Source organism: Artemia sp. Qi Xiang Cuo, chromosome 21 (genome assembly GCF_049724085.1).
Source record: "Artemia sp. Qi Xiang Cuo chromosome 21, ASM4972408v1, whole genome shotgun sequence".
Taxonomy (NCBI): domain Eukaryota; kingdom Metazoa; phylum Arthropoda; class Branchiopoda; order Anostraca; family Artemiidae; genus Artemia; species Artemia sp. Qi Xiang Cuo.
Window position 1 is genome coordinate 47,022,712 of NC_142814.1, and position 23,673 is coordinate 47,046,384.

General features: G+C 34.8%; 1 protein-coding gene across 3 annotated transcripts in view; it reads left to right on the forward strand.

The window, feature by feature from the left end:
• The window catches only part of LOC148939636 (cholinesterase-like), a 107,301-nt gene extending 86,969 nt beyond the window's left edge, over nt 1-20,332 (forward strand). For all 3 annotated transcript variants that reach the window (XM_089107175.1, XM_089107178.1, XM_089107176.1), the window contains 4 exons: nt 1,061-1,187; nt 10,679-10,817; nt 13,872-14,107; nt 19,940-20,332. In XM_089107175.1, the coding sequence (XP_088963301.1) occupies nt 1,061-1,187; nt 10,679-10,817; nt 13,872-14,107; nt 19,940-20,049 (612 nt within the window). In that variant the 3' untranslated portion in view covers nt 20,050-20,332. The remainder of the gene's footprint in view (nt 1-1,060; nt 1,188-10,678; nt 10,818-13,871; nt 14,108-19,939) is intronic.
• The last annotated feature ends 3,341 nt before the right edge of the window (nt 20,333-23,673 follow it).

A 23,673-nucleotide genomic window follows, 5' to 3' on the forward strand; every position in this document is an offset into this window, starting at 1 on the left:
CTAATAGCTGCCTTAGTCTAAGGGTAGAAGCTTCAGCTAGCTGTCGCAGTTTTGAGAGTCTATGCCGTAGGTGATTTTGATTCATTTTAGAAGTAGTGGTAAAAATATTATAAAATCAAACTGTCTTGAGGCATTTTACTTTTTTCTTTTTTTTTTTTTTTTTTTTTGAAGCCTAATCTTCAAACATATATGGGTGGTCCTTCTATTTTTAAAAGTTTGCAGCCATAAAAACTAATTTTTGCGCCGTCTGTTGCAGCCTGAATTACTCCTGTACATTTTTTTTATTCTTTTTTGTTTTCTGTGTCGGGTCGGTCTTTGGATGGTCTCGGTGTCGGAGTCGTCTCTGTGCGTCTCTGTGTCATCTCTGTGTCTGTGCTGTCTCTATGTGTGTGTTTTCTCTGTGTGTGTGGAGTCTCTGTGTGTGTGTCGTCTCTGTGTGTGTGTCGTCTCTCTGTGTGTGATGTCTCTATGTGTGTGTTTTCTCTGTGTGACTGTCGTCTCTGTGTTTGTATCGTCTCTGTGGGTGTGTCGTCTCTGTGCGTGTGTCGTATTTGTGTTTGTGATGTCTCTATGTGTGTGTTTTCTCTGTGTGTGTGTAGTCTCTGTGTGTGTGTTGTCTCTGTGTGTGTCGTCTCTGTGCGTGTATCGTCTCTCTATGTGTGATGTCTCTATGTGTGTGTTTTCTCTGTGTGTTTGTCGTCTCTGTGTGTGTTTCGTCTGTGTGTGTGTGTCGTCTCTGTGCGTTTGTCGTCTCTGTGCGTGTGTCGTCTCTGTGGGTGTGATGTCTCTATGTGTGTGTTGTCTCTGTGTGATTGTCGTCTCTGTGTGTGTTTCGTCTGTGTGTGTGTATCGTCTCTGTATGTATGTCGTCTTTTTGTGTTTGTCGTCTCTGTGTGTGTTTCGTCTTTCTGTGTGTGTTGTCTCTTTATAAACAATTATATGTGACGAAAAAACCGCATAAAGTTCCGTTTTTTTTGTAAACTTTTTTTTTATGTCGTTTTAGGTAAATTTTAAACAATATTGGCTTCTTGACTTTTATATTTTGAACTTTCTTTTGCAGTTCTATTCCGATTCTTGTTTCAAAGGTCCTCATCATATTCTCCTACAATATTTGAAGTCAAAGACCACCGTTTATGCTTATGAATACACCTCCCGAACTACAGAAGAAGAGTTGACAACAGTAAGAAGTAAGCCTGGTGGGACTTTCTTGTTATATATTGTGAGGGTCTGTTGGGGTTTTTAAGTGGCTGTGGTTACAGATCACCCTAAAATTCTGATCCCTTAAAAAAATGCATGCCATATCTTTTCTTTTTCAAAATTTAATGATGTGAAAATAATGTTCTGATCTCAAAAACTCATAATTTCCAAATTTCGAAACTAGTTGGAATAGCTGATTTCTGCAAGAGCATAACAAATATGAGAATATAATAAATATCTGAAAATTTGAATTTTAGTGAAGAAGAACAACTTTTCAATCTTTTAAATTTGTTTTTGCTACCTAAATTATAAAGGTTTAATTCTTTAATATGCAGTGGCAACTTTTCAAAGTTGCCCCAGTACTAGTGCGATTTGCTTGCAAAGAAGTTGCTCGAACATCGTTCTCACAGAAGTCTAAACTAGCTGGTTCGGGCATCTTTGGGTCGGAATCCCTTACAAAGCGACGTCGTGATTTGCTAAATGCCGCAAGGGGCGGTTCGGTGTCAAACAAGCATGGACTGACCGCGGCAGCATACTAGTGAAGTCGCCAGGTGAACCATCTGCGCGGAAAATAAGATCCCTTGGTGATTGCATTTGAAATAGTATTTGTGTTGTTTTTCGTGGTTTTTTTTTCTTTCTCTTGTATTGCTTTTTTTCACCCTTTTTGTTACTACTTTTTCGCTATTTTTGTTATTTTCATTATTATTCTAAAAAATTGTTGATTCTCAGTCTTGCATTTTTTTTCTTACTTTTTTTCTTTGTTTGGAGATTTGTTTGGTTTGTGTATTTATTTACTCTTACAGCGTCTATACTTGACTATTTAATGAGCCGACCTTTTCGTCTAGAAGAGGTTTTGTCGGCACCAATAGCAACGGATCTTGAACCCCGTATGAACCAACTTAGACTTCAGCAGTTAAGAAATAGCGCTTATGTTCAAAGTCCGCAGTTTAACCACGGGGGAGCTGATTCGTTGCATTTATATGCCTGGAATCGCCACCTTACTACTGTTTAGGAGGATGTGTTGCAATTTCTCTCTGATTCTCAAGGAAAAATTAGTTCTATTGGTATATGTGAAAGGTTTTGAGTCAGGAACACTCTCGTTATATTCTTTTCTAGATTATAATTTAGAGACTAAAAAGTGGACATCACTTCATAGAGGGGGAATTGCGTGTTTGATTTCAAAGTTGTTGTCTTACCAAGCTAGAAATGATATTGATGTTTGGATATAGGGTAAGTTTGAAAGTTTTAGTCTGGAATGAGATTTGGGAAGTAGGGAACTTTTGATTAGTGTTGTGTATAGGCCACCAAGTGTTAGCTGGGAAGAACTTGAGCCTGGGTTTGATCAACTTGCACGTGCGGCGTCTCGGACAGATCTAGATTTTATTTGTATGGGTGATTTCAACTTTGATCTGCTTTCATTGAATGGAGTGAATCTTGATTATTTTAAATGGATGGTTGCTCATGATCTTTTCCCCCTTGTGAATATTCCAACACGTGTTAGGAGTCATTCAGCCACTCTCATAGATAGTATTTTTGGTGGTTCTAAGTATCTGGACCGTAGTTATGCTGATGTGGCTCTATACTCTTGTTCGGACCATTTCCCAGTTGTCGCAACCAGTACCTAGTGGCCGAATAAAAAGAAATGAATTAAAAAGAGCGAAGGCTCGGTCGTTAAAAAAAGAGAATTTACAGAGGTTTGGTGAAGAGTGAAGCAGCAGTGATTTTAGTGAAATTTTGGATTCGAAAGATGACGCTTCTGGTGCATTTGATCGCATGATGGGGATCGTACAGCCAATATATGATAAGACTTGCCCAGTGAAATATTTGAAACCCCATAAGAATGAGCCGAGAAAGCCCTGGATAACTACGGGAATTCTTGAAGCGTCAGAAGAAATCAATTGTATGTGGATTATTTAAATAATGGGTGTGCCGAAAAACTAGAAGGATTCAAAATAATATGCCATAAAGTGAACTCGATGAGAAGAAAAGCTAAAAAAGAATACTTTGCAAGTCAATTAAGATTAATTATGGATAATATTAAAGGAACGTGGAAGGTTATTAATGATCTATTGGGAAAGAAGAAAGCAGCTCAACCTGATTCGCTACTGATTCAAGGAGAAGCTGTTAATGATGAAACGATTATTACTAAGAGATTTGCTGATTTTTTTCAAGTATTGGCCAAAATGTACAGGCAGAAGGGCTGATGAATTCTAATGATGATTTCCTGGACTACTCATTTGTGGATGATAGAGCAACTGGAAGTGATTTTGAATTTCAGCCGTGTACTGACGACGAAATTCTGAAGGTTGTGAAAACAATAAATCTAATTCAGCAGGGACAGATGGCATTAATGTTAAAACTTTTAAATCAGTGATATGTTATTTACTACCATGCCTCGCCCACATAATCAATAATCCCTCCAAACCGGTGAATTCCCTGATTCACTTAAAAGGGCAAAAGTTATCCCCCTTCACAAAGGTGGTTCTATGCTAGATATTGAAAATTATCGACCCATATCAATCCTACCCCTGTTTTCAAAATTATTTGAAAAAATTGTGCATAAAAGGCTTCATGATTACCTTACGAAAACGGGGATGTTAAGTGAAACCCAGTTCGGCTTTGAAAAAGGTCACTCGATGTCTGACGCTGTGAATTCCCTCTGTGATACTGTGAATAAATGCTTTGACCGTGGTGAAATTCCTTCGACTATTTTTTTGATTTTAGAAAAGCGTTTGGTACAGAGGATTTTAAATTTTTCTCAAACGTCTTCAATCCTTTGAAGTTCATTGTAACTATCTGAAGTGGTTTGATAGTTTTTTGATTGGTAGATCTCTTCAAGTTGTATTAAATGATGTTTTTTCCTCTCCTTTTCAATTGAAGTGTGGTGCACCCCAGGGATCTGCCTTAGGACCACTTCTGTACCCTGTGTATTTTGATTCAATGCGTTTCTACTTACTTGAGTGTTTTATTACAACTTTTGCGGATGACACTGCTCTAACTGTGTCTAGTCGATCTATTGATGACTTGTTGTTGAAAGTAAATAGGGTTTAAAAGTCTCTTTTTGCATTTATAAGTTTGAGCCTTTTGTCAGTGAATGTTAAAAAAAAAACTAATTTTATTATATTTAGAAGAGTTGGTAAGCAGCCAAGTGTTGATGGAGAGGTATTTTTTAATGGTAGGGCTTAGTCACAGGTGCATGAAGTGCGTTATTTGGGTTTCCTGCTTGATTGTAATTTGTCTTGGAGGCCCCATAGTGATCTTTTTGCAGCTAAAGTTGCTAGAGGTCCGGGAATTTTGAGCCGATTAAAGCATATTTTATCCTTATCAGGTCTTCTGTTACTGTACCATACTATTGTTGCCCCTTATATTTCTTATGGTGATCTTTGGTGTAATTTTATGCAAAATTTAAAAGAGTGCAGATTCTTCAAAATAAAACAGTACGTCTTCTTGGTAATTATGTAGAAAATGTGAACGATACCGCGTCGTGTTTTAAGAAATTACGAGTGCTTAATATTGGTGAGATTCGCGATTATCAACCTGATGTTTTTGCTTGTTGCTGTTCGAATGATCTATGTCCTACAGTTTTTACGGATTTTTTCGTGTAAATCGTTCGCTCCACAGGTATGCGATTAGGGAGGCGGATAATTTTGTTGTTGAGTACCGAGACACCACACGTGCAGGTTTTGGAATTAGGTATTTAGCTCCGGCTATTTGGAGTGATATCCCAGCTGGCATTCGAGAGGCTGAACACATTGGGTCATTTAAAGCAAAAATTAAGAAATATTTATTGGGAGAGGGTAGTTAATTTTGGTATTATTTGTTATTTGAGAGTGTTTTTGTACTTTTTTTTTTTTTTTTTTTTTTTTTTTTTTTTTTTTTTGTAAATGATTTTTGTTACTGGTTGAGAATTAGAGGATTGCAGCCGTCCATCATCAGACTTTTCGAGCCTTCCCAGGACGGTTGTGTGCATATATATAGTTTTTTTTTTTGTAATTATTAGTAAATAAAATAAATTCTTGTAAAATTTGCAGTCAAACTTTTTCTTTTACCTAAATTTATTCGAAAAAAAAACTGAGGAACACAATATATAAGAAATTATCACCCGTTAAGCTGTTAGGAGCCAGATTAGCTAAAATAAACAGAAAATTCCAGCATAAAATGAGGAACAAAAAGATAAAATGAGAGAAGACATAAAGCTATGTAACTTGTATGGTACAGCCTTTATATGATAAGCAGCTTTGGGGGCGAAGCTTTGAATGAATTGGGGGCGAAGAAGGAGCTTGCACAGCTGTGTTTGCATCAGGTGGCTTGGTGTTGCAATGAGCTCTTGCTTAGTAACGTAATTTCGTCGAAATCCTGGGAAGGGGGGTAATTTTGCAGGCAATTTTGCCAAGTCAAATAAAAATGACGTGAAATCTGATAAATGAGCCATATAGTACCATAAAGGTAAAGATATACTAACGAAAACTTACCCATTTCTGTGGATGCTTGAACTATGCAGGCTTATCTTAGTTTTGACAAGATTTTTTAAGAAACTAAATTTTAGCTTAGGGGGGACTGGAGTCTGGAGGGCTGAGATCTGGCAGGGGCAGTTACCCCCCTCCTGCACCCTATCTAGTTACGCCCCTGCTCTTACTAGTAGTATTATAGATATTCAATATTCCATTATTCGTCTATTTTTACTCTATTGCATTATTTCGTATTTTATGTAATATTATTTATATGTAGCTTTATATTAACATTTTTATAGTATATCTTCATAAGGGGAAATGCATAATCACTTGAACAAAAAATGTAGCTGAACAAAAACCATACTCAAAAACTAGAACAGAACCTGGAATAAAACTATTTGACATAATTAGCATAACTCGTTTGTGCTAATTAAGTGAAACGAGCCTAATTAGCAATAGGTTCATTTTGAAAGTGTTAAGGATTGCAATACTTTCAACATCACTTGGTATTTAGGAGCATAATCAAGGGCCCTGGAAACGAATAGAAAATTTTGAGTGTGTCTGAAACGTTTAAAACGTAACTTGTCGTTGAAGAAAAGGCGTCTTTGACATCCTAATTCTTCAGTCTGTCTGTTATTGTTGTTATTGTTATTGTATTTCATTTTCCAAAAACAAACATATTAGCAAAACACGTTCCTATGTTATTGTTCAAATAAGATACATAGATTCAAATTACCAAAGAGATGAATAAAACTTGTTTTGTTTTCTGGAAATATCTTAGGCCCATTCACACCTAACAACTGAGCAGTGGCGGATCCAGGGGGGCGAGGGGGCTCCCCCCTAGTGTAGTCTAAAGTAGTGTAATTTACGTAATTAACTCAAGTTTGCGTTAATTAAACTTGCTCATAACGCAAGTTTATCGGATCAACCTATTTTGCCCCCCCCCTAAAAAAAATTCGGATCAACCTATTTTGCCCCCCCCCCATCCTAAAAAGATCCTGGATCCGCCCCTGCAACTGAGATTTTTTAATATTTTTTTTTAATTAGGCCGGTGTCATATTTTTGTCACTGTTGCCATGTTGAATCGTGAATAAGGCAGCAAAACGAATGAGTCAAATTTAACTACAGTTTAGTTTTCGTCTGTAAGGACTGAAGTATTAGCAATTTCTTTATTCCAAAAGACAACTCTACCTTCAAAGAAAACCAACACCCACTTAAGCTGTTTCGTTCTGTATCTTTTTTTTTCTTTATTCTTTCTTTCTTTCTTTCTTTCGTTCCTTTTTCTGTGTATGTTTTTTTTGCTGTTTTTTCAGCTTGATTTTCTTTTTCATTTTGCAATTTGGTGTCCGCTACTACCAAAGTCTGCACAACCAATTCAAAATTATTTTACGGTTCTTCATACTTCTACTGATACGCATTGCTTTTTCAATTTAATTTTTTTTTCTAATTTTGATTTCGTTTTTTTCTGTACTTTTTTGCGTTGCTTTTTTAATTAATTTAGATTCTGATGAAATTAGTTTCCACCTAATCAGTTCAATTAATGAGGTTTCATTTTCACCGTTCTTGATATTTAAAATTAAAAAAAGAAACGAAAAAGCGAGAAAAGCTATATAAATTTTGAGGTCAATCTTGGTGTCATAGAAATCACTTCCAATAAATTGTTTTGTATTAGTGTACCATTTTCAACGTCCTTGATGTTTAACATAAAATATCAAAGGAGCGAGAAAAGCTACATAAATTTTGGGATTAACTTAATTTTGGCATCATAGAAATCACTTTTCCAATAAATTGTTTTGTATTAGTGTGCCATTTTCGTGTAATTCTTCTTTTTATCGCTTTGGTAAACTTAACCTCCCTTCCTCCCTCCCTTTCTTACGTGAATTTCTATATGCATGCCATTTTGCCCCCATCTCCATGAGCCAATACTCATTTCTGGATTGAATATTTACTTCGGTACCGACTCTGTACTTTTATCCTTTTCCCATCTGCTAGAATGACCTTGTATTTTACAGATCCACAGAAAATCAAACTTAGTTACTTTTAATATTTGCACCGTACCAAAAACTTGCAAAATTATGCATTAGATCATTTCAAATTAATTGCGTAGTTTTAAAGAAGTTTTGAACTAATGCCAAAATGCGCCCATTTCTTATTCATGATTTCCAGAGACTTGTAGATGGGAAATTCCGAATTTATCTTGTAGTTTTTGTTTTGGTCGAGTATGGGCTATTGTAGGAGCCCCCCTCCCGTCTGTAGGCCGTTTTTGTATTTGTTAGTTATGTATCTGAAAGGGGAAAAGGTGAAAGTTTCAATCACCATCATCATATTCAGGAAGTTGTGATCATATTGCATGTGCGTTTTAAAATAGTGTTAATTTTTATTTTCTATAATGATCGATGGGTGGTATAGTGAATGTTTCGCTTGATAAAATTTTTGGTTGTTTCTATTGCGCTACACAATCCTACCTATCCGAACGAGTTGCTTTTATATTGAGTTTCTTGCCTATAATTAGGCTATATAGGATTTATAAACATAAACATATATATATATATATATATATATATATATATATATCTTATATATTATTTATATATGTAGAAACTATATATTTATATATTGGGTTTCTCGGGTTTCCCCAACGAGTTGCTTTATCTATATTGGGTTTCTGGCCCCACTTGTCTGACTCACATAGTGAGCATTGTGGGTGAGGTGACGCATCCCATTTGCAATGAAACATTTTTGACGCATGAGGCTTTTTCTTTTGTAAAAATTGGTTCATCAAAGGCTGCAAAACTGGCTCCTCATTTTTTTTTCAGTAAATCCTGCTTTTTGTTGTTTCAGTCTGAGCCTCACTCTGACCTTGCTTCCTGTCCACCTATGTCTCCGCGAATTATAAATTCGCGAATTTATACATTTAATTACTACTTCGTTAGAGGTTGTGTGCTTTTATCTATCCATCTACCTGTGAGAATAACCTTGTATTTTAAATTTTCAGTGAAAATTATAACTCAAGGAGAGTCCAATAAGGAGAGACCCTTCTACTTCATGAGTAATACTCAATTAGTAATGCTTTTTATATTTTGATTGGAAAAACTGCCAACACAAAAATGAAATCCGCCCCCTAGATTAAAAAAAAAATACTTTCTCCTATTTTTTGTGAGTTGATGTTACCAAATGCATATGTTGTCAATTGAAACTGGTCATTGGTCCGCTGCTTAACTTTTTTTTATATGATCCTTGATATTTATAATGAATATTTTCGTTTTTATATATTTTTTTCTGTGCCTTTTAAAACGTTTTCAGCCAAGTAGGATCTGATAGCTGGATAGTGTGTATATTTTTAACTCAAAATATTAGGTATTTCGTCTCTTAGATATTCGTTTTCTTTGTTACTTTCTTCAATCTTATTATTATTCCTGAAATAAGGGATGTTCCATCTTATTTTTCTTGAAATTAATTTTTTTAGTTTAAATCTTAAATGCTCTTTGTTCTGTTTCTTAAATCTTCGCTTTCTTTGTTCTTTTTTTTTTAAGGGTGGTGGAAGGGGTTCTAATTTGAGTTTTTAACTTCAAATTTTTGCAGCGTTTTCAGTAAAATAAGGTTTTGACAACAAGAAGTGGTGTATAACAATAACGTTATGCACAACAATTGTGTATAACGTAATTTCAAAATGGTCATTATTCCATCACTGTAACCATTTTTTTATCTGTTTCTTATTAGATTAAATAAATAAAAATGTTTAATTGAAAGTAAGGAGCAGAATTAAAACTTAAACCGAACAGAAATTATTGCTTATATGAGGGGGGTCGCCCCTATCCTCAATACCTCGCTCTTTGCGCTAAAGTTTGACTTTTTCTTCCAATTATTTAAGAATGACTCCTGATAGACAAGGGCAGTTCAATCAGAATAATAACCTTTTTTAAGACTTTGAAAAACGCTTTAGCCGAAATAGCGAAGTATGAAGGAGGGGACAACCCCCTATATATATAATAAGTTCAGTTTGTTTTAAGTTTTAATGTTGCTCGTTATTTTCAGTTGAAATAACTTGTGTTTTTTTTCTTATAGTTTTTTTTAATTAATCCCGGGAAATCCAACTCCCCCTCCATGGAAAATTCCCCTCCCCACGAAAATCCTCCATGGAAAGATCCTCCCACGTAAGCACCTCCTCGAGAAAAATCCACCTCCCCACCCCGGAAAAAAATTAAACTTCCCCATAACCAATACTGTATGTAAACAATGGGCAAACTTTATAACTTGTAGCCCTTCCCTCGGGGGCTTTGGGGAGGGGGGTTAAGTCATCCTCAAAGATATAGTTATTAGATCTTTAAACTATGCTGAACAAAAATGGCTTTTTCAAAATCTTGATCGGACAATTTTGGGAAAAAGAGGGCTGGGAGCGGGGTTAGCTGGCCTCTAATATTTTTGGTCACTTAAAAAGGGCACTAAAACTTTTGACTTTGAATCAAATGAGCCCTCTCCAGATCTTCTGGTTCGATGCGATCACCCCTGGAAAAAAAAACACGACAAATGAACACGCATCCGTGATCTTGTTTCGTGCAAAAAAAAAAAAAAATCAAAATTCCACTTTTTGTATATAGGAGCTTGAAATCTCTACAGTAGGGTCCTCTGATATGCTGAATCTGATGGTGTGATTTTCATCAAGATCACTTGATGTTTTAGGGGCGTTTTACCCTTTTTCAGAATTGGGTCAAGTTTCTCAGGCTCGTAACCTTTGAAGGGTAACATTAAACTTCATGAATTTTATGGATTTTGAATGAGTATCGAAATTCGATTCTTTTGATGTATCTGTTAATATCAAGACTCTGTTTTTTACAGTGTCGGTTACTATTGAGCTGCATTACTCCTTACTTACAGTTCGTTGCCACGAACTGTTTGACATATCTTTAATGTCTGTTTTATAATTTTTTGTTTTTTAGTATTTAATGATTTGTATTTTTCATTATATTTTTCATCATCTCTTACGGCTGATTTATGTTTTTGTACTTGCTAATAAGTGTTATCAACTGCAGGTTCTTCCTACACACCAGAACTTCTTTACTTGTTTGGACTAGTAGCATTTCGACTTGAGACCACTCGGAGTTTTTCCCGCGCAGAAGAGCAGCTGAGTGATACAATCAAAAAGTTGGTTCAAGAATTTGCACAAGGAGGGTAAGCATATGAGTTTTAGTGATCAAAGGCTATGAACCTGAGAATATTTGCCTGATTTCGAAAAAAGGGGTAAACATCCTCTAAAAGTATTACAATCTTAATGAAAATCAGATCCAGCGTATCAGATAACCCTACTGTAGTGGTTTCAAATTCCTATCTGCAAAAATGTGGAATTTTGTATTTTTTGCCAGAAGTAAAATCACGGATGCGTGTTTATTTGTTTGTTATTAATGAAAACAAAACTTTCCGAAAAATAAGTTTTTCAAAGAAAAGTAAAGGCTAATTTAAACTTAAGCTCAGCAGATACAAATACATGTTAAAATTCAAACTCAAAACCACCAGAAATTACTATTAAAGAATAAATGAAACCCAAAACGAACAGAAATTAAATAAACAATCATAGCAAAAAACATACAACAAGTAATGATATAAATGAATAAATAGATCTTAAAGCGAGTAATGCTTAGATTGAATATGAAAATCAAGATTAAAACGAAAAAAAATATTTTGCTATTGAAGTATAAATGAAACTTAAAACGAACAGAAATTAAATAAACAATCATTGCAAACAAACATACAATAGATATTAATGTAAATGAATAAATAAATCTTAAAACGAGCGAAACTTAAAATGAATATGCAAATCAAGCTTGAAACGAACAAAAATCACTACAAACAAGAGTTTGGGTATCGCCTCCTTCTCTCACTGTAAAAGTCTAAAACCTACTGCGTCATTGGCGCTTTACTAAGACATATTTAGTAAAGCGTTACTAAACATAACTAAATAATAATAAAGCATTGGAGCCGTATGGCCTTTACTATAGGCATCGCTGATGGGGATGGGCCTCTCATCAACACCTCGCTCTTTACGCTAAAGCTTCAATTGTGTCCCAATTCTTTAACAACGACTCCTGAAACACAAGGGTCGTTTAATTAGAACAATAAGAAGCTTTTTTAAAATCACTAAAAAACTTTAGCATAAACAGCGAGGTGTTGATTAGGGGGCAATCCCCTTCATACACGTAATAATTTCTGTTCGTTTTAAGTTTGAATTTTGCTCTTTACTTTCAGTTGAAAAAACTTGTTTTTTTTAATTTAATAATTAACCAAACTGGGTGCATAGAGGGCCAGAATGATTATTTTATTTACTCATTTATAAGTTAACAGAAACGCTCTTTTTACAGAGATTAAATAAAGAAACGAGTTTTTTTTTTAACTGAAAGTAAGGAGCGACATAAAAACTTAAAACGAACAGAAATTATTCCGTATATGAAAGGGGCTGTCCCCTCCTCAACGCCTCGCTCTTTACGCTAAAGTTTTTTATTGTTTTAAAAAATAAAATTGTATGACAGATTCAAAGGTTTGCGTGAAGAGCTAAACGTTATGAAGGTGGCAACTCATTTCGCGCGTAGGATAATTTCTTTCTGTTTTAAGTTCCGATGTTGCTTCTTACTACCAGTTAAAAAAAACTTTTTACTTTAGTTAATTTCTGATCGCTTTTGAATAATGAAGCTTTGATTTTGGCTCGTACATGAATAATTAAAATGAAATTTGCATATTAATTTTACTTGTTTTGGCTAAATGGCTTTCTCGAAATTTTGTTCTGACCTAACTTACGAATTAACTTACGTAACAAACTTCTGTATTCGTATGTTTTTATTACGTATATTAGGGACTTTACCCCTAGTCAATACCTCGCTCTTTACGCTCAAGTTTGAATTTTGTTTGAATCACAAAACCCTGAATCACGAAGGCCGGTTAATTAGAATAGATAGCTCTTTTGAATGTACTAAAAAAAACTTTAGCGTAAAGAGTGAGGTATTGACTAGGGAGCGAACCCCCTCATATACATAATAATTTCTGTTCGTCGTAATTTTTAATGTAGCTCTTTACTTTGAGTTGAAAAAACCTGTTTTTTTATATAATTTCTGATCGTTTTTTTAAATGATGCTGGGAAATCTGGCGCCCTCCTTCATAGAAATGTCCCTTCTCTCAAGGAAACATTCTCCATGGAAAGATCCTCCCCCGTAACCCCCTTCTCCGACCCCCCACCACCAGAACAAAATCCCTCCTGAAACGTCCTGAAAAGTTCATTCATTTTGCTCAAACTTTCATCTAGGATGCTTAAATCATCAGTATAATCTAAGTCCAGGAGACTTTTTCCTCCCCATTTGATTCCGTGGTCTCCCATTGCCTTTCCTGTGCTCCTTAAGACAAAGTCCATCAAAATAATCCATATAAAGGGGGATAGAACACAGCCCTGCTTAACTCCTGATTTAATACAAAACCGGCTGCTAACTTTATTTTCTACCTTAACCGCAGCAGTGTTATTCTCGTAAATAGCACTAATCACTTTAATGTATTTGTCTGGTATACCATACAAGGATAAAACCTTTACTAAACTCTTCTATCAGGAGAATCGAACGCTTGCTCATAATCCAGTAAAACTGAGGCACTTCTCAGTTATTAACCTAAGAGTGAAAATTTGGTCGACACATCCTCTACCTTTTCTAAAACCGCACTGTTCTTCTCTTAAAACTTTGTCCACAGCATCTCTCAGTCTAAAAAGTATAATTTTTACTAAGTAATTTGTTACCCACAATGACCAGACTAATGCCTCGATAATTACCACACTCACTTTTATCAACTTTCTTATAAAGTGGGTTAATTAAGGTTTTCCTAAAAACGTTAGGTACTTCCCCTTTTTCAATCATATTCATATTAGTGCTACCTGATGTAATTCCTCTAATACTTGAAAACTTCTTTGTGTGCTCCAAATCAAAACTAGCAGTCAGTGCTAGTTCTAGTGCAAGTTCAACTAGTTCTGTGCTCCTGCATCCGAAATCAAAACTAGCATTAATATATTATATAATTCTTATAATACAATATAATTTTGTTATAATTCTTGTTTTTTAGAAATCCCAGTTTTTGTCCTTATTATACTTCTTAGTGGGAACATTTGAACTCAACTCTAAATTATATCCCCCTGGGACTGTGGATCTCCCATTTTTCTGCCTGAATCGAAATTAAAACTACATGACTCTTATTTTTCAGGAATCCCACCCCTAGTCCTTACGATAATCCACAATGGGAGCCTTTTGGGACGAATAGTAAATTATACCCCTTTGGGGTTGTAGAGGCTGGGCAAGCATCAGCTAACTTAACGACTTATCAGTCATATGAAGTCTCATTTTGGACCACTTACCTTAATTCTCTAGAAAAATTGGCAAGAGGTGAAGAAGAAGCTCTTAATCCAGGAGGGACGTATGATCCTGGTAGATATTATAAAGGTAAGCTCCATGATTGGTAAGTGAGAGGAGCGAGGTTTATGTCCTAGTAAGATGGTTATAGTCTCGGTAAGAAGCGTAACAATAATTCTGCCTACACCAGGTCTTAGAGATTCTTATATATTAACATTTATGTCGAAATATTGTAAACGTCATTTTATAATTGATTTTTAAGCGTGTTCCCTGCTATGTTCATTTTCCTTAAGTAATATACTCGTCTTAAGAATAATCTTCATGCTAATGGGGCAGTCAAAACTAGATCAACTGCTTCTTTGTGTTTATAAGAGTGGTGAAGCTTGGAATCTTTTAGATGATGTAATTTTAAGAATATTGTAATTTTAAGAAAAAGATTTGAGAAATATTATGTTCAAATCATGTGTTTCTTGGAGGTTTATTATATTGTCGGTTTTTTTTTTTCCGTATTTGTGATTAGGCATCGTGTCTTATTTACTTCATTTTCCTTATTTTTAATTAACTAAGAAGCAGAGCTTCTTTTAAGATTAAAAGTCGAATAAAAAGGCAAATTTGAAGAGCCATGTATGATTAAAAGCATCCCAGAAATATCTGGTATTCAAATGTGGTTTTGCTTAAATTTATTCAACCGTGTTTAAATTTTATTTAGGGTATGTTGTCTTCTTCTGTTATTGGAAAACATATTCTAATTTTTGTCTTTTTAAAATTACAGTTTAATTTCTCAAAGTTTTAGGCTATATGGCCCCAATGCAACCTTATACATGTTAATTGATGGTTTTGACACACTTCCTATAGTGAGATTCAAAGGCTTCTGAAAAAGCAACAACTCCGACTTTAAACTAAAGTATTGCCATTTTTTCAAGCTAAATGACCAACCTTTGTCTAACTTCAGTTGATTTGTGTAATTTTGCCATTAAATTAAGGCCAAACTTTCGAGAAAAATAACCCTGACTTTTAACCAAAGTTATGAAATGTTTTCTTCGTATAACTTTCAAAAATGCACAGGAGACTGACCCTTCTGGGAAGAGGGGGGGGGTATTTTTTTAATGGATAAAAAATATCCGCAAAGCGATGTTATGACCATACTTTTCTAAACCTACCGGGGAAGGTTTCCTGGGGACTTCCGGGAAGCTCCCTAAAATAAAACGCAGGTGTCACCTTGTCCTATTTCTAAATAGGATTAGGCTGAACCAAGAAGCTTATCAATTAGGTTGAAGAATCGAAAAGAAAATGCATACCTAATCCATATAGCATTCATACTTAACCGATTGATAATTTTAGAGCATGCCGCCTTTTATAACCATTATCTAATTATGTGTAGAAAATCATATATTACATGAACTTCTGGTTTTACACAGACCTACTATTGCTACTAATTGATTAATAACTACATTTTTCATCTATGTATTTTTTAAAGTAATTATTACATAGTAATCAATTAATTACCATTAATACTAAAAACTTATCGCAATACCTTATAACTTAATTTTACAGTTTTAATTAAAGAAAAGAATTAGAGGAGTACATTAGAGGAATGGGAGATAATTCGAAGCTCGCTCTCCTTTGCTGGAGTGCCGTGTATTAAGGGGATTCGATGCTTCAAGATGATTCTCTGAGCCTCAGCGTCGGCTGACCGTTTCAAAGACAAAAGGCCCATTTGCGAGTTCTCTCAGGTGATTAGCGCCACCGAGAGCTATTGAGAATTTGTAGTTTGACTGAAATTTGATTAGAAAGTCAGTGAAATTTTACTGCACCAGTGTTGGCAATTTTTTCAATTAACGCCAGTTGTACCAGTTGGGAACTCCCAAAAGTGCCACATTGCTTGAATAATATTTCCTTTGAGCTAATTTTTAGTGTTTTTTCTAGCAGGTATGCTTGAACATTTTTAGAGACTGCTATTTCCTGAACTTTAAAAGAAAAATTCTTCCCTATTACATAAAAAAAAAACAAAAGTCACACTTTCTGATGGTGTAAGTTTCATTAAAACTGAGTGTTTCTATCCTCGGCACAGGAGAAGTCAAATTTTTTTTTTGGTATAACGTATGACCACTCCAGGTCGTAAGGTGACATGTTAAGAATAAATTCTTACTTCAAAATATGCAAAATAATCCTAGTTAACGTATTTTCCAGGGGGAGCACCTTTATCGTCACTATTTTCACTGTTGTACAATTTTTTTTTAACAAAATTATGAAAAATAAACAGATTTGGCTGCATTTATCCGTTTTCAAATAGTCTATATATGAAAGTTAAACATCATCACTGCCATCTACCAAAAAAGATACAAATAGGGAAATATTAATAAATTTAGGTTAAGTTAGGTTAGATTAACTAGAAGGCTCTTGGGTGTTTGTTTTATAAACGATTTTCAAGACTTGGAAATAGACAAAATATTGAAAAATGTGATTGAAAAACAAGGATTATTTTGCATATTATGAAGTAAGAATTGTTTTCTTAACATGTCTCCTTATGACCTGGAGTACCTTTTTTTTAAGATTCCTGGTAAGTTAAATGGCGGCTGTTATTTTTCTGCCGTTTATTCGAATCTATTAACAAAGCTCTGCAGGATTCGCAAGACGGCCCAATAAATTCTTAATGCTTTGGCCATAAAAACTAAAGAAGTTTCTAATGAAAGAGAATGTTCCTTTAATGAAGGGTTAATAATGAAATGAAATTTAATTAAGGGTTAATTAAAGTTAATAATGAAAGGTTGTTCCTTTCAGGTATTGAATCTCCTTGATAGCTAACACTTCTTATAATAGTAGATAGATCTCTAAAGGTTAATATTTTCAAAAACTGTATAACATTTCCTTGAAACTTTTGCACTTGGGACATAATTTTAAGCATTTTAACTTCAGGAAGGTCATTCCCAGTTTTAGCCTCTCTTACAAAATATAGTTCTGTTTACAGCTTCATTATATATATATATATATATATATATATATATATATATATATATATATATATATATATATATATATATATATATATATATATATCTTTATTGCCCAAAAAACACAAGGGCTATGAAGTAGATGAAGACAAAAAAAAACAAAAAACAAACAAACAAACAAAAAGAAAAGAAAGAAGAACATACTCACAAAGAAAACTAGAATAGAAAACTGAGAATAGATTAAAATATTTCTACTAACACTTGGGAGGGTGGAGGCTCTTTGTCCTATCTAGCATAGAAAAATAGCGACCGCGACGCTGCTCAGCCACGGTTAGTGGCTCAGTTAACCCGTAGGCTGACACTAGAATCGAAAGCACGAGAGACATGATGAGACGCAAGGACGTAAAACTCGCCACTATTCTCTATATCCATCAGAACGTTGGCAAGTATATAATGCACGTGTTCCCGAATATAGCCTTCCTTAAATCCAAATTTGTTTTCCGGAGTTTATATAATGCACGTGTTCCCGACTATAGCCTTCCTTAAATCCAACCTGGTTGTTCGGAGTTAAACAAGTCTTATTTACGACCTTAATCACTAGTAACTCCAGCAATTTACATAGAACAGGAGAAACTGTTATAGGCCTATAGGAACAACATTGCCGGCTATCTTTATCTTTTTTCGGAACAGGAGTCAATGTACCGACACAAAAAAAAATCGGGGACAATACCAGAATTAAAAATGATTTGGTAAAACAAATGTAGATGCTGGAGCAGCTTATCACTTGCATGTAATAAATGAAAACCACATAATTGATCATAACCATGCGAGAACTTTATTCGAAGGTGAATGATAGCACTATAAATATCGGAGGCCGTAACTACAAAACCAATATCTGATTCAGTATCAACTAGACTATCCACTAATAGTATTCATAGCGGGTTTCTAACACTGGATCAGGTGGAAAAAATTGGCTGGTGAAGTAGTTGATCCAGTCACTCTCACTTGGAAGCTCTGAAGCGATACCTTTTGACTTATTTCCCGCAATGAATCTCCAAATTTCATTTGGGTTAGTTGCAAGACGCTCGCTCCTGCAGTCAATAATCTCAGCTTTGTGATTGGCAAGACACTTAGCAAAACGACGTTTGTTACATAACCGTATGTTATTAACGGCACCAGATTTCGGTCGGTCGCAATCATTCCATATTTGGTGCCAAAACTTTGAAGATTTGCAACTTAGCAAACTCAGACACAGTAACTTTGTAAATAACATAGATGGCGTATCAGTGTGTATGGCCAACACAGGTGCGCACGATCCCTGCACTAGTGACAATTTGCAAATTTTAATTGACAAAAATACCTCTTCTTAGACTTTTCTTGAAAAGAAAATCATCCTAAGACATTCTAAGTTTGAATAATTTTTTTCAAAACAAGTAAAAAAGTACTCTTTCAGAGGAAAGTAAAATATTGAAATTCGTGAAATCCTCTTAGGAGAAAATTCACTTTGTGCGATGATAAATTGCTTTTGGTAATGGTCCTGTATGTAGGAGTCCATAGACAAACTTTGAAAAGTCCCAGTCTTTTTCTTCTTTTCCTTCATTTGTCTTCTTGTTTACATTTATATGAACATTGCTCTCATTTTACAGTTTCTCTCAATCTATGCAATTTTATCAAAATATTTTAGTCAATAAAATAAAGAATGGACATAGTATTTGTTTTCCATTAATTGTCTACATAATTCAATTTGTTTCGATATCGAAATGATACTCAATATTGCTTTAAAGTTTGAAAATTGAAGCTTCCCTCGGATTTTAAATGAATTGCGTGTTTTTTGTTCAGGCCTGTTAAAAAAAAAAAAAAAAAAAAAAATAAAAAAAAAAAAAAAAAAAATTATAGTATATCGATACAAGTAGATTATGGCTTTACTTCTATGGTCAAGGAAGCTCTATATTATGGTTTTACTGCAAACTTCTTAAGTCAAGGGAAGCCCTATATTCCAGTAAACCAGGGAAATTTCTAGAAACCAAGGTAATTTTCACTCAACTGATATATTTTAGAAAATTCACAGGATTTAGCACTCGATGAAAGAGGAGCCGAGAAAAAAGTTGTAAAAAAATTCTTTAGAAGCGATTACTCATGTGGAGCCGTCTCCGTAACAGATTTGATTGGTCAAAGCCATCTTTCGACTCTTACAAGCAAATTTATAAACTAGGTAAAGCGTCTGTGGGGCATTAATGGTGGAGATATTTGGGACAATACCTCCAACACGACTGTATGGGACAATACGACTGTATTTGGGACGACTATACATTTCAAAAGGTCGCCGTTCATTGGTAATTGCTAGAAAGTCTTGGCAAGGGAAGACCCAGAAATGCCTTGTGACAGGCCTACCAGACGGATCTACGCAACCTCGACCAGAGGTGAATGATATCACTGCAGCAGTAAACACGGGGAATGTTTTTCTGCTTTTAATTGATCCCTAGGTGCCTCAGGAGGCACAGGTGATCCCAAGGTTGGTACTCGTTAGTTAAACGAAATACACCAAAGAAGTAAAATTAGGTTAATTCTAATGAAATATAATCTTCATATAACCTTCAGTTTAAACAATAATATAATATGGGCTATATATTTGCATATAAGGGGGAGGGTAAAGTATTTAGACAGCGCCTCTTACCTAACCCCCAACCCTCTAATGTGCAAATATATAGCTCAAATTATACCTCCAACGCATTCTATCACCCGTCACTTGTCTTTGTGGCTATTAAAACGGTTTATGAGATCTAACCTAAGTGAAATTCTTGAGTGTGTTTCTTTCAATTAACAAGTACCCTAAGATTTAAGGTAATGGGAAAACTCGTAAACATCTGAGTACATCAAGGTGAAAGGTCGGAAGTTCACTTCCATTATGCACTCTCTTGTCTTTAATTTAGGTTTCGTTGACTGGTTTCAATTCCTTCTTTTTATTTTTCAGATCCAACGGAGCCCTATCAGTCCATTATGTGGGTGCTACTGGTAACTGTCGTTGTTTTATTAGCCGCTTTTATATTGGGCATGGCCAGTATGCGTCAGCGCCACCATTAGTCACATTGCTATTGGTTAAATAGGACCAATGACTATTTGCCAAGCAGCTGGGGGGAGGGGTTTTTACAGTGATTTAATGCCGTCCTTTTTTATGATATTTGACTCGTTTTAAAATATAGGTGATAATTATAATAGGCTTGTTGATCTCACAAGTCTTGTGTTTTTAGAAGTAGTGATTTGAATTTGCCATTTTGATGATTATGGTTTGCTGTTTTACTGCACTATTTGATACTTCTTTTACTTTTTGTGCTATATTTTTGAAAAATAAAATATCGGATGTGAATCTTACAAATATACTCAGGATAACACTTACCAATAATCATTGGAGCCAGTTGCCTTGGATTATTAATTATCCGAAGTTTTGCGGATGATAATTTTTGTATGATGCAATTTGGTGTTCATGTGTGGGTTCGTGGGGGGGGGGGGCTAAAAGTGTATTTTTCTGTCGCAATTTTAAGCGAGTTCAAACTTTTGATTAAATATTTTAAATCGCACCAAATAAATTATAGAATCGGTCTTACCGGAAAATATGGGGTATGCACTGGAAATTTTGCGCATATTTCCCGTAGCGCCATTTGCGTATCCCATGTCTAGTAGTACTCTGCAATATATACATTTGCATTTTATTAAATTTTTCCTTTTCCTTTTAAGTTTTTCCTTTATTAAATAAAACATAGCCAAAAGACGCGCATCCAGGTGATCCCAAAATTGTTGATCATTGTTTTATATCATATAAAACAATGTTATGTTCTTGTTATGCTTTCTTGTTTTTTTTCCTTTACCTTCCCCCTTTTTTTCGTTTTTCCTTTATTAAATAAAACAAAGCCAAAAGACGCGCATCCAGGTGATCCCAAAATTGCTGATCATTGTTTTATATCATATATTTAGATTGAAAAATTAGATAATGTCTGTGTGCGTGTCCCAGAGTTATGCTTTCTTGTTTTTTTCCTTGGACTTTTCATTTGGATTAGGATAAGTTGTTGGATAAGGTAGAGAATTTAGCAACGAAAACTGCAGGAAAACTGGAGTGTCAATTCATAGGAATATTAGGGGTTTGGGAAAAACTAAATTTTCCAAATTTATGAATTTTGGTTGGAAAACAACCGAAATTAGGTTATGTTCTAAGTTTTCTTAAAATGAAAATACCAATAAAAGCGCTACAAAAATATGAAAAAAACACGTTTTTTCAAAATCAAGCGGACGAGTGTACATTAGAATCTGAAGGGACACCTTTCAGCACAAGAAATGGGGTAAGAAAAGTGGTTAAAAGCACACAAAACCCTTATAAACCAAGTCTTTCGAAGTTATTTATTCAACAAGCATTGTTTAAGAACAATCAAATTCGATAAACATAACATGTAATAAAACCTTTTTAGTTTATTTAGAGCTTTTTAAACCAGAAAACCTATACCTATTTGTAAAGGAATTAGACATGGATATCGTTGGACATCGAATTTATTTCTAAATGATTTACGAATGCGGATAACAATGAACAGCAGTACAACACGTGACTAGAGACACGTGACTTTTCTTGTTTTTTTTTGCCAATCTTATTAAAAACCACCTTACAAGTGAGGCTAGACTACAGCAGCTACCTTTTTTCTTCAGTGACGATGATAAAAAGAAACAAAAAGTGGATCCTCCTCCACACAGTTCAAGGCCTTTTTTAAGCCTTGAAAAGAAGAAGGAGACATGAGCTTTTTAACATACTCTATCTTCTCAATATACAGTTTTCATGTATGGCTCGTTTTCATGTATTGCGACCAAGTGACCAAATGAATAGGTCTGACGTTTGTCAAAATTTTAATATACAATATTTGCAATATGATAATTGATTGTTCGGAAATTCTCTTCGAATACCATTTTTTGTTGTTTTCACCATTTGAAAATAAAATGTGTATTTAGCGTTCCTTTGTTGTCCTGTTCCGGCATCGCCCTTTTGTCTATTCTCCTAGGACCCCCCCCCAGACTCTGCACTAGGTCAGACTTACGTAATAGTCAGAAATGGGATGCCTTTGTTCAAAAATAACGCAAATTTTCTCAGGCTTGTGCTTCATGATGGGTGGTTTTAAACTTAATGAATTTTGTATATAACTGGAATCAGCATAGGCAACCCGTTTAACGTATTAACTACTCGGTCAGTTGCATTTAAAATATAAAATTGAGGAGAAAGCTGATCTAATTCCATAACCAGAGACAGAAGGCAATTCAAAATGAGGATACATTTTACTTAAAGCTTGGATGATATTGCATGAACAGTGTAAGATTAAGTGAATTCACACAGGGCAACATTTGAAGGCAGTTTTTCAGTTCCTACCAGAGTTTCACAACTTGGCTTTCTTAAACACTTTGAGTGTGGTATAGATTCGAATAAGTCAAAGCATGTGAAGATTAGAAGTATCTCAGGGAGAGCAAGGACTCTAGGTAGCTCTCCCTCTACAAGTATGCATACCACTACAGACATATTATGCCTGTTCTGGTACCACTATGCCATCTATATCCTTTTTATTTGTACTGGGATGAATTTCTTGGGTAAATGAAATAGCAATTTATTTCGTCAAGATCAGATCGTAAAAGAAACCAAACTTGTATTTACGGACTAATATTAGTAGCCTATAGAGTATATAAAACGCAGCATGTACTAGGTATAATTAAACCACAAAGAATAAAACACAGTATAGCTAAAACTAAAAGCTTAACTGTAAGCTTTTTATCTGAAATATGACTGTAAGCTTTTTATCTGAAATTCACAGAAACGCAAACGACAATCTAGCCTTTGGAGCGTTTGAGAGGAGGGAGGGGGGTAGAGCGTTGATTTGCAACCCACATTTACATAACAGTTCAAGAGGGAAAATATACTGTGGCCGTCATAGTGTTCATCTGCTGAAGACGACCACTACGGATGTGACTGAAATAGCCAGATATTTTTTAACGTTTTTCACTGTCATATAAAAGGCTTTTCCCTATTGATTTGTTATACATCATGAAAAGGCAGCGTAGTCTTCAGAAAATTCAAGAACGCAATGATTACATTTCCTTACACAATGATTCACAACCATCGTGCACTTCAGCAAGCTGAAGGAAATATGCGTCATCTATGGAGCAAGGAATTTCGTCTGTCATTGGTAACGATATGTAATGATAATGAAAGTGGAAGGCATAAAATCGTAGTCATTTACCCGAACGCGAAGTACTAAATTTTTCAAAGATTTGCATAACCACAGAGCTTGGATCACTTTCATTAATTCTTTTCTACTGAATCGCCAACAGTCAAACCACAAAGAGTTAAGAGCAGAGCAACTTTGCAGCATCACTAATAGAGCTATCCGTTTTTCTGCACTCTTTATCATGTTTACTTTTCTAAGTTCCAGACTTACAATCTGTCCCTGAAATGCAGCAAAAAAATCAGCAAAATTGAATTCTTGATAAATTGAACGATCACCTGGAACTGGATCCCAAAAATAAATATCACTGACATCGTCCTATGATAGATTTTGAATGTAATGACTCTGAAAGATGAATCAGGTCATCATAAGTTAGTATACATCTGCATAAATTCATATATAGCAAGCCTAATTTCAGGTTGGAAAACTGTTCAAGCAGCCAGATAGTTTGCTACCAGAC